Source organism: Barbus barbus, assembly GCF_936440315.1.
Source record: "Barbus barbus genome assembly, chromosome: 8".
NCBI lineage: Eukaryota > Metazoa > Chordata > Actinopteri > Cypriniformes > Cyprinidae > Barbus > Barbus barbus.
Window position 1 is genome coordinate 25867397 of NC_136736.1, and position 12579 is coordinate 25879975.

A 12579-nucleotide genomic window follows, 5' to 3' on the forward strand; every position below is an offset into this window, starting at 1 on the left:
AAATGTAACCTCTTTTTGACCTTAAGCAGGAAATCACTGTTTTCCGAAGTGTTCAAGGTCAGGCATGCTGTATCAGGCATTCCTACAGCCCAAAACAAGAGCTTTATCTTGCTCTGTGTGTCAGAGAAAATAGGGGGAAAAAATCTGACATAACACATGAATGGAATGATATCATTAATTTTACACATCACAATGACTGGTTCTGGATTGAACAGAAAGAGATAGTTGTGTTTAGGGTACACTAGCAGTCATGGAGATCATCTAAGGTGCCTTATGAATATGCTTTCCTACACTTCAGATTCATTTATATGGTATCTACAATGAGTACTTAGAGCAGTCATTGGTTAATTCATTCATTTCAATTCCGCAGTCTGAATATAAGGGAAAACATTTTGTACATTTTAAACGTTTGGTTGTGTTGACTAAATTACAGTCTTTGTTTTTCTCTTCACATGAACCCACATGAACCAGAACCCTGAATGTTTCAGCCTACTTTCATTTCGTAACTCAAGCTTGTCAGGAGCATAAGACGTTTCGTGCATTTGGCAAGCATTGTGATGTTGACAGTACTGCCCGGCATGGGCAGAACTCAATATATTTGTCTGAGGGCCCTAAGGTCTCAGCATTAGAAATCTATCTGTCTTAAGGGGATTTCGTCTGTCGCAACTGGCGTCATATTTGTATATCAAAGTGAAGTACAGTCATTTGTTGTCTATAAATTTAAAGGTGCGGAATGGCAGGAGATGGAAAGATGTGTGTGGCAGGTTCCCCTGTATGTGAAAGCATCGATAACTATAAATCATGATGTAAAGATGCAAACACGCATAGACAGAGGAGAGCTGGTAACAGGTGTTATGTACAGCACACACCCACAAGCTTATGAATGAAATATAATGAATGTAATTTCAAGAAAATGTGAACATAAATATCACATAATGCTTTACATTGATGTATTCATATATGGAAGCCCATTTCTAAATATAATAGGTGTGGTGTTATATTTCATAATATGTGACCCTGGACCATTAAACCAGTCATAAGCAGCACAGGTAAATTTGTAGCAATAGCCAACAATACAATGTATGTGTCAAAATGATATTTTTTTTTATTTTATGCCAAAAAATCATTAAGATATTAAGTAAAGATCATGTTCCTTGAAGATAGTTTGTAAATTTCCTATCATAAATATATTAAAACTTAATTTTTGGTTTGTAATATTTATTGATAAGCAGTTAATTTGGGCAACTTTAAAGACTATTGTCTCAATATTTAGTTTTTTTTGCACCCTCAGATTCCGTATTTTCAAATAGCTGTATCGCAGCCAAATATTGTCCTATTCTAACAAACCATACATCAATTGAAAGCTTATTCATTCAGCAGGTGATGTATAAATCTCAATTTCCAAACAATTGACCTTTATGACTGGTTTTGTGGTCCAGGGTCACATATGACATAATATTTAATAGTTGGAATGTTGCAACTTAAATTTTTTGTAATTTTGACTTTATATTTGACTGTGACTTTTATTTGTTATTGCAAACTTGTGGATTTTAGTATCTTGGCACATTTTTTGGGGTTAATCTCTTCTGAAATTTACATATAGAGTCTTTTACTAAGGAGAAAAATGTGTAAATTCTCAATCATCTTTGATTTTTAGCATTCAGACAGCATTGGTCTTGTTTTTGTGTCACTTTCTCGGGCCACTGTGCCCAGCAGGGTAATTACCTCCCTCCTCGTGTGCCTCTGCATGGCACTCTAATCTTGCTACATAGGTTAGCCTCATTTCTTGTTTTCCCAAAGTGCCGTCTGCTTAATTCACCTTCTTCCATTGTTATTGGAGCCTGGATTATACTGGATTACAGGGATTAGCATCCTGACTCTCTTTCTCTAATCCATGGAGTCAATTAGGGCCGGAAAAAGGGGAAAATACCAGCTATTGTGAAGTTAGTGACATTTGGAGGGAGTGTTCTAAGGATGACAATACACGGGGCAACTTTTTGAGCAATTTTGCTGGGCAACTTTTTTTTTAACAATGTTGTTTGGGCACTTTACCACTAAGAATGGGTAACAAATTTATTAATTTGTTCATGATCTTGTATTCAACCCACCTTTCTAGCCTGAAGGGAATGAGAATGAACTTTTAAGTCACAAGAATGGTGTACCTTATTGACCTGTTCCATTAGATTCTAATTTTGATTTATAGAATTTTTACAGTACACTCTTAAAAATAAAAGTACCTTATTAGTATAAGTGGTTCCCTGAAGAACCGTAAACATCCATGGAAACGTTCCACTGTGCAAAAGGTTCTTTTCCGTGGAAAAGTTCTTAAAACTGAGAAAAATAATGGTTCCATGAAAGGTTCTTTCAAAATGGCTCTTCTATGGCAACGCTGCATTTTTTTTATAGTGTACAAACTGTTCCAAACCTACAAATAATAGTGCTTTGAAAACCCCCATTGAGTAACTATGGCAAGACAAAACTCTTTAAAGTACTAGTAGATTGGGATCAGTAATTTTCCTTGTTATGTCCTTCATAAGTAGAATTAGTACGCAGTGTAATTGTTTATTATTATTATGCATTTAGCAGACGCTTTTATCCAAAGCGACTTACATTGCACTCAAGTTACAGTTTTTACATTTTATCAGCTCTTGTAAATTTAACGGATAAATGAGATCCTGTTTCATCAGGATCTCGTTTATCCTGTCCACTGTTGTACTTTTACTTCCTTCGGGGTCCCTAGTCATCATATTGTTCAGACCATACATGCGTGAAATATATATACATGTTTTTTTGTTTTGTGTGTGTGTGTGTGTGTGTGTGTGTGTGTGTGTGTGTTTTCTTTTCATAAAATGGTAAGGATAGAAACACCAGAATATTCTTCAAAGGACACTTGTGGGTGAGAGGGTTAAACAATTGTATTGGATTTCTGAGTTCTCTATGTTCAAATTATCATTAAAATGATATAATTTTTTCAGTATGTAGACTGTTTTTAGCTTGGATTGGAGCTAAGTTTTGAGTGATCACTGAGTCAGGAATATAGTTTACACCATGTAACATGCCCTGAGGGACAAATTACATCACTTCCTGCCAAAATGGTTCACATAAAACATATGGAAATTATTATGGGAAAGAAGGGGGTGTTCTTAATAAGAAGGAGGGGAAAAAAAGAGAGAGGTCCTTTTTTTCCCACGTTTCTCAGTGCACGTGTTGGAATGTCTTCATTAGTTATGGAACAAGTCTGAGGTTCGGGGGGTATAGATAACATCTGTGTGTCTACACACTCTACAAACGGCATGTGTATATATGTTCATAAAAACAAAAAAATAATAAGGTCCCTTCCAAGACCTGAGGCAAAAAGAACTTGGCTTATGTGGACGTGCACAGAGTATGTATATAAGTATCCTTATCATTACATTTATGTGTGAGTGTGTGTATGTTTGTCATCGAGACACACACACTCACACACCTTACACACTCAGACTTTGGGTGGGCCAATCTGACCCCTACCAGCTGCACATTCTTAACCAGACTAGGGGGCTGGTAAACTCTGCAATTCAACCTGCTGAGCATACACACACACACGCACACAATTTATCTTTTTTTTTTTTAAACTTCAATAGATTTATAAGCAGAATCTTTAAGGCAGTGTAGTGATGTAGAATTAGATTTAAACATTTTCTCGCTGGTGCAATATTTGGGTGTTGTGGGTGGTTGCTAGAACATTGCTGGGGTGGCAAAAGTCAAAAGACCCCAAGGTAGATGCTATGATATTACTTTTAAATTTAAATGCTGCCATTTGTAGTCTGGTTGCTTAGAAAAACAATAGCTAACTTCTCTAAAAGCCACACAATGTCTGTAGCACAACCAGTATGTGGTGAATTGCCAAAATTTAAAACTTAGGGAAATGTGGTTTTAATAAAAAATCTTAACCCCAAGTATGAGCAAAGTTGTAACAAACTCCACAAATTACAATTACAAAAACAACAATAAATATTTCAGACTAGAATTTTACCACACACACACACCCTAGTAAAAACAGTTGTTTGGGGTCATTTTATCACTGTTTATCAGCCAATTTTCACGGTTTAAAAAGTTCATTATATAACAATGTAAATTAAATGTTTTATTTTAAAATATATATTAAATCATTGTTTTATTTTAGCATGCTTTAAAGAAGTATTTTGATGTGCTGAACATACTAAAGTATTTGATAATTGGAGTTTTAATTTATGAAAATATGTTTGACTTCACATATTCCCAATATAACTTTGTGAATGTTTACCTTCAGTGTATATCCACGTAATTCTGCCCTGCCAACTGGTTAAATGTGTTTAACTGCTTGGTGTTTATCCCATCTCACGCTTTCTATCTCTCACACACGCACACACAGAGTAAATTAATACTTGAGTGGTCTACCCCGTTGTTTTTTCTGTTGGACACCTGATAGGACCTCTGATCCCTAATTCCGTGACAACCTGTGCCCAGGGACCTTACAGGCCAAAAAATGTGACCCAATCCTGCCCCATAACGACTGGGGACACAAACTTGCACACACAAATGCATACTTAAACACACACATACAAAAAAAACTCTCACTCTCATGACTGAAATGTAACATATGACATGTGCTTGGGTGGTCCAGTGCTTCCAGGCAAGTGTGATGGACCCTGTAAAATTACTACATTATAAACTATTTCTTCCACACACAATTTTCAATTTTAAGACAGTGAAATGTTATCCTTTGGTTCGAATTTTGTCTATGGAGTGATGATAGAGTGTTGTGGATGGTTGTTGTGGTGTTGCTATATGGTCGCTAAAGTATTCTGAGTGTGTGTGTGTGTGTGTGTGTGTGACATCACTCATTGGTGGTTCACTGGTTGCTTACTGCTATCTGACTGCTTATTTTAGAAATGGCTTGAGTTTCTTCTTCAATGTACATCTATGGGAATTTTCATCTTGGAGACGAAATCATTTGTTCGATCACTTAAATTAAGACTACCTGCTAGCTGAATCACGTGTGTAATCTGTCCAATGGAAGGGCGAGACATCACGGGCGGGTGACATAATCGACTAGGAAGCATAAAAGCACGTGCGGTGGAACCAGCGTTTGCTTTTTGTCATTCAGCAACCGCTACTCTGTGTGTGTCTGTCGATCTGTGTTGTGAGTCTTATTTAGTGTTGTAGGTCCCTCACAATCACTTGAAATAAGCTCCACAATGTGTGCAAGCACTTGGACCAGATCGCATTACGGGCTGTATGTTCCTCCCTGCAAATGTTACATCAGTGCTGGGGATACACACAGTCCGTGTGTGGTCTGCTTGAGAGCAGAGCACGCATAGTCAGCTCTCGAGGGAGCTGACTGCCCGCTTTGTGAGCGTTTGTCACTGCGTCTGCTTGCTCTCAGAAGGCTCTCTTTGAGGAGTGAGCTTTCACTAGCGTTCCTCGCGGTGCCGGTCCTGCTTTTGCTGAAGAAAAAGAAAAAAAGGCGGAGCGGCAGCTGTGCTCGTGAGAGTCTCACATGGATCAGGTGGAGGGAATGAAGACGGGCGAGCCCCTATCTTCTTCCTTTCCCATCAGATCCGGCGCCCGCTCTCTGTGTTCGGAAGCCCGCCCCACGATTTCTTCCCCCCCAGAGAGAGGGCTCGACTCTCCGCCTGTCTTCCTCTGAGGAGGTGGACGCGTAGGACGTCGATGAGCTTTGTAAAGCTGCAGTGTTTGCACAAGCATATTATGAATGATGACATCATTATATTCACGCTGTCAGCTCTAAAGATAAAGGGCTGATTGTGCTTCTCCCCCCTTATGATCTCGCAGTTCCGGTCCGCCACTGGCGGCGAGTGAGATCGCGGGGATCGCAACATGGATCTGGCGGACGGGTTGGAGACGGGTTCGCCCTGTCTCCACCTGCATTCCCCAGATCTAGCACTCTCGCTCGGGGCTGGAAGCCCGCGGTGCGGTTCTTCCCCCTTTGAGTGAGAGCTCGCTGTTGCAGCGCGCGTTGCCGAGGCGACGCGTGCATTACGTCATTCTTATTATGAATGCTTTTCATATCAGACCGTGTTTACTCGTCTGGTTGTCTTTCTGCATTTAGTTTTGAGGAATTAAATGATGTATTTAATCTAACTACGAGACGTTAGATGTGTATATATGTATACATATACATATATATATGTGTGTATAGGAGCCTCTTGGGACATTTCTCGAGTGAGAGCACGATGCTTTACCTCTCTTCCTCTGAGGAGGTTGAGGTGATCAGCCCCAACCGTGTTCCAGCTCCTCATTTAGGGAGCATCACTTCTCGTACTCCCCATAATATTGGAGTCAGAGTTGCGCTCCCGGGCCAAAGGCTTCTAGCAGAAGGCGGATCTGTGGACCGTCGTTCTCGCTGGATAGTCTTTGGCTAAAACGTCCTGCTGCCTATGACCCAGGACTTCTGAGGGACGGCCCCTCTGGGGAAGAGCGGCGTACATCAAATTACACGGTGCCCATCTCTCCTCAGTGCCCTCAGGAGATCGGTCTCCCAACCCTGCCAGTGTTCCAGGGCGCACCAGTCTCCAGCAAGTGCTTCTCTCAGTTACTTCTGCCCGGAAATGTAGCGGAGCTGAGAAGCTCGCCACCCCTGCGGGGGTCTCTAGAGATCCTGGTTTGGCCGTCTCCTGCCGGTCCTCCGCTTCAGGGCACCGAGCTAGCAGCTCTAGGTACACCAGAGGCCAGTCTCGAGAGACTGGTTCCCTCAGTAGGCACTTGGCGATGTGGGAGCCCATGCCAAGCGTGTCACATTGGGTCCTGCCTTGCAGGTTCTGGTTCTATCAGCCTGATCTTCCTAGGAATGACGCGGGTCTGAGGACCGTCGTTTCAAAAGGAGGCTTCAGCTGAGGCAGTCCTGATGCTATGGCCCAGGACTTATGAGGGCAGGTCCCTCTAGGGACGAACGGATTACACCTCATTATACGGTGTCCGTCTCCCCCCAGTGCCCTCGGGAGACCAGTCTGCCAACCCTGCCAGAGTTCCAGGGCGCAGCGGTCTCCAGCGAGCGCTTCTCTCAGTTACTTCCGCCCGGAAACGTAGCGGAGCTGAGAAGCTCGCCACCCCTGCGGGGGTCTCTAGAGCTCTTGGTTCGGCCGTCTCCTGCCGGTCCTCCTCTTCAGGACACCCAGCCAGCAGCTCTGAGTACATCAGAGGCCAGTCTCGAGAGACTGGTTCCCTTAGTAGAGCATCTGGCAGCGTGGAAACTACTGCCAAATGTGTCTCAGTGGGTCCTGCGTACTGTAGAGAAAAGCTATCATATTCAGTTCGGCGCTCCGCCGCCGCCTTTCAATGGAGTGATTCCCATGTTGGTGGGCACCGAGCAGGCTCTGGTCAGTAGACACTCTCTTGAGGAAGGAGGCCATCAAGGTGGTCCCTCACGAAAGAGAGTCCGGGTTCTACAGCCGGTACTTCATTTTTCCAAAGAAGGATGGAGGGTTGCATCCCATTTTAGATCTGCGTCAGTTGAACCGCTCAGTGATGCGACTGAGTTTCAGGATGCTTACACTCAAACAGGTCATGTCTCAGATCAAGTGCGAGGACTGGTTTGTCACGATAGATCTAAAAGGTGCATACTTCCACGTCTCCATCCTTCCCACTCACAGGAAGTCCCTGAGGTTTGCTTTTGGGGGCAAAGCTTACCAATATCGGGTTCTTCCTGTTGGCCTTGCACTCTCACCCCGCACTTTTACATCAACGATTGGTTGATTCTAGCTCAATCAGAGCAGCTGGCCAAAAAAAAGTGTGCTTTCTCCAGTACAGAGAACCACTTATCTAGGCGTGGTGTGGGACCGACCACAATGCAGGCACGCATGTCTCCTGCTCGGATTTAGTCAATCCTCATGTCAGCTAAGAGAGTGAAAGAAGGCCGGTCACTTACTGTCAAGCAGTTTCAAAAACTGCTGGGTCTGATGGCAGCTGCATCCAACGTGATATCTATTGGCCTGCTGTACATGAGACCCCTACAGTGGTGGCTCAGAACCAAGGGGTTCTCTCTGCTCCCGGGAGTTCTGGCGAGAGTGCGCCGGGACGAGGTCAGTCTACTACTGGTAGCACCGTTCTGGCCGGGCAGAGTATGGTTCTCGGACCTGATTTCTCTCCTTGACGGTTCTCCATGGGAGATTCCTGTCAGGAGGGATCTCCTCTCACAGGCGGGGGGCACTATCGTTACCCTCGCCTAAAGCTGTGGAAGCTGTGGGTGTGGCCTCTGAGGAGGCACAGCTCATAGCTTCCGGTCTCTCAACCGAGGTTGCTGAAACCATCCTCCAATCCAGAGCTCCCTCTATGAGGAAACTGTATGCTTCATGGTGTGGAGACCGCCACCTCGACCCAGTTAACTGCCGATTGGTACAGTGCTGGAATTCCTGCAGGCCCGTTTCTCCGCAGGGGTAACCCACTCCACCCTGAAGGTAACCCACTTCACCCTTCTCGTTGGCCTCTCAGTGGGTAGGCACCCCCTAGTTACATGTTTCCTCCAGAGGCTGAGGCCTCCGGCCAGAGAGCTTATGCTACGTGGTGGATCAGGATGCTATTACATAGCCTCGAGTCCTCTGCTCTCCCCCTTCTCGGGGATCAAGACTCACTTCTCAGAAGTTGGCCTTTGGGACGCAGGCCCGCCCACTTTAGCCACTCGTGGCCTTTTTTCTCTCGCCCTCGTTGTGCTCCTGAGGGACACACACAGGACAGGGACTTGGAAGTCTGGAGGCGTGGGCATCTCGTTCCCCTAGCATTTTGACGCAGCTCGAGTTCCTGGAAGGGAACGTCTCAGGTTACGTATATAACCCTGATTCCCTGAAGTTAACGAGATGCTGCGTCTCGAGGCCATACTTCCGGCATCCCTGCGTGCGGTTGCTTCATTCCTAGAAGCAAATGTCGGTTCCATCTTTTATGCTTCCTGGTCGATTACGTCACCCGCCTGTGACGCCTCGACCTTCCATTGGACAGATTACACACGTGGTTCAGAGCGCGGTCACGCTGAAGACGTTCCCCTAGCATTTCGACACAGCGTCTCATTCCCTTCAGGAAACCAGGGCTACATACGTAATCTGAGACATTTTTTTTTTATGTGTAATATAATTAATATAACAAATTAAACAATGTAATAACAATTATATATTTGAAATTTTATTTTTCAGATGAATTTCCATGTGCAGTGTTTAATTGATCAATTAATCATTTCAATAAACTCTTGACCAGCAGTATGAGTGATAGTAATAGTAACACTTGCCTATTTTGCTTTTCATTGTCATTTATTCATTTGATCTCATTGTCCTATTTTTCTGCCACCTCATTCCCTGCTTCCTCTCCATCTTTTATTCTTTTGTTTTGAGCTCATTTTAACCCTCTTCCCACTCATACGAGGGTGGTGGGTGGTGTTTGGGATAGCACATGATAACAGTGCTTGGACTCAAATATAGTTATTCCGAGTATGCCAGAAGCTTTCTGAAGTATTAATAGTATTTCACTGTCGGTGGCCTTGAGTTGTTTCTGTGAATTTGAGAAAACAACAGGCCTACACATAGAGGAATGTAGAATGTGTTACTGTGGTGGTCACAGGCACTCTATGATAATATGGCTAACGCTCTACTGCATCATGTTTCATAGTCTTTGCAGACTAATTTCACATTATGGTTGCGAAACCGGAGTTGGCAGGTTGTGCACAATACATTACAGTCTTGTTGGTGTTGGCATGCATGTGTATGTATGAGTGTTTGTGGGTGCTTTACTGTTGATAGCTTGCCGTGTGCCAGAATGGGACTTTTTTAATCCTCTACCGTGGCATGATGGGATAGTAAGTGTCCAAATGCACACTTTTTAGGTACTTTTCATGTACTGTTTTACGAACACTATGAATTCTGACATACTACGCACCTTAAATTTTTAAGCTCCCATTTTCACTGTTTTTCACATACTTTTCATTGAATTTTTGCAATTCGATTTGATACTTCTAGAGGCACATAAATCACACACTTCACCTTTGAACATTTTCTGGTTATTCATGCCAAGAATCATTTTAGAATGTTTCCATATCTCTGTACACTGATGCACACGCAATGCTTTGAGAATAATGGCATTTTTGATACTAACACAAAAAGTGTTTTTAAAATGTCTGAGGTACACAGTGTACCTTAAGATCACAATCATGCAGTTATCTTGTTAAACACACATGCACACTCCTTAGATAAGCCACTCGTACCCTCTTACATACATGAAGATCATTCCCAGCATGCATCTGGCTTCATGTGAGGAGGATTGGTGGATGCAGGGATGAGGGTACATTAACAAAAGCTGAAGAATGTGGAAACAAAGAACGGGGTAGATAAAATAAGAGAATGTGATAACAGAGGGCAATAAAGGAATTAGGGAGAGAGATAGACCATGAAAAAAACATGGAAGATAAAGATAGATAACGAAGAAGAATATTCTCTGATGTTTTGAAGAGAAAGATACATTCTTCATATAACAGGATGCATCACTCTTTCGAGGCAGATGATGGAGGTGTTTCTGTCAGTATGATCTGTTCCAGGGATTTCGGGATTACTCAAGGTCAAAGATCAGCAGACAGAGCAGGACGTAGAGACGTAGACCCCGACATTCCTTCGGAACCACAGAAATGTCTGTTCGGCCTGACTAAAAAAAGTCAACACATGAGAATAATGAACAACTAACAAAGGAACAGATATTAATAGCCATTGCTCTGTTTCAGGAAAGAGAGTCATTTAGAGGCCCTGTTAAATCAAATTTAGAGTTTCATGAATTTTTGTCCATGCATTTTAGCTTTGAGGTCATCTATATCCTAACAAACTTTATTTTTTACTATTATATGCTAAGATAGTATTTAGCTTTGAACTAGCTTGTATGTTTAAATTTTCAGTTTTGGTTTTAATTTTAGTTTGAGTAATTTTAAGTTACGTAATTTGATGTGCTTTTGTCATTTTCTTTTTTTCTTTTTTTTAGATTATTTATTTAGTTTAACTTAAACCATTTTCAGATAGTTTTCATTAACTTTTTTTAGTTTAAGTTTTTCATCTAATATTTATATTTAATTTCAACTTTGCTTTTTTATTGAATAAAACAATATTAATAGTTTTAGTAACAATAACAACACTGTAGTGCATTTCTAAACCATTAGCATTATTTTATTTTTCGATTTTGTTTTTATGCCTTTATTTATAGACAGTAAATGGATGGGAAGCGATGTGGGAGAGAAAGGGGGATAGGATCGGGAAAGGTCCGTGATCTGGGACTTGAACTCGGGACGCCCAAAGTGCAACGGTGCTACATGTTGGCACTCTGCCCACGAGGCTATCAGCACCAACAACAATTAGCATTTTTAACATATAATGGCTTTTACAGGAAATCTCATTAAAAATGTTGATGACTCATCCTGCAATATGCAGACTTTTGTCCAATCAAATGCTCTCAACGATGAGAATACCCTGCCCCATAATACTGCCTACAACTTAGAGTAGCAAATTATGCTTCACTTTTGTGATATAACTAAAGCCTTTTGGAAAAGCCCTTCAATATGTCCCGCCAAAACTTCCTGTTTGAACACAGGAAGTCTTTACAAAGGTCTTTAACCAAATCCAAAATTGTGCTAAATTTGGAAACCATAAAAATATATTTGCCGAGCAAAGGGATTAATAATTTTTCCAGGCACAATTCTGTGGCTAAAATAATCACTTACACACACTTTTTGTGTGTATGTGTTTTTTTTTTTGTTTGTTTTTTTTTGGGGGGGGGGTATTTTTCATTTGTGTGTTTTCCACTGAGACGTGCTGACATGGTAAAAATATGCAGCAGGGTTATTTTTGTCTCATACTCCCCTCCTCCTTGTTAAGAAACAAACTTTTAGCTGTAAATATACACATGATCTAACAAATTATGGATAATCACATTCAGTCAGATGATGATAGAATAGACTATCAGCCGTTTTAGTGGGTGCGTAAGCGTGTGTATGTGTGTGGTGGGCTATCTTGTTCGTAAGCAGGAGGGTGTTTTCAAGGTTGCAGAGGCTACACAAATGGCCTTATTTCTTGGCCAGCTGCACTTGGTGGGCATGAGCACCACATACACAAACACATACAGTTTTTTACTCAGTGGGACAGGTGGTAGGCTAGTTTATACTGGATTGGTTTGAAATGTAAACTTCGGTTCAACTGACGCAGATCTAAAATGGGACGCAACCCTCCATCCTTCTTTGGAAAAATGAAGTACCGGCTGTAGAACCCGGACTCTCTTTCGTGAGGGACCACCTTGATGGCCTCCTTCCTCAAGAGAGTTACATTGTGAAACTGTTTTATTGGTTCCCCTCTGGATCCTGAAAGTGAACTCATAAAGCGTTATCAAAATTCCATTTCAGGAATTTCAAATATAAACTGACCTTCAGATGTGATAAAATGTGTTTTAGGGATTATATATATATATTTTAGAAATTTTGTTGTATTTCCTTATAATTTTCAAGAAATTAATCTTTATTTATTTATTTATTTCAGACCTCTGCTGTACTTTCTGAGAAAGACAGAGCAGGTAAGTTCACATGACCTCATG

At 41.9% G+C, this 12579-nt stretch overlaps 1 protein-coding gene across 2 annotated transcripts in view; it reads left to right on the forward strand.

Annotated features, from left to right (window-relative positions):
- The window catches only part of LOC306874363 (rho GTPase-activating protein 7-like), a 131831-nt gene that overhangs the window by 31088 nt on the left and 88164 nt on the right, over positions 1–12579 (forward strand). For both annotated transcript variants that reach the window (XM_079424347.1, XM_079424348.1), the window contains exon 5: positions 12525–12558. In XM_079424347.1, coding sequence (XP_079280473.1) covers positions 12525–12558 — 34 coding nt within the window. The remainder of the gene's footprint in view (positions 1–12524; positions 12559–12579) is intronic.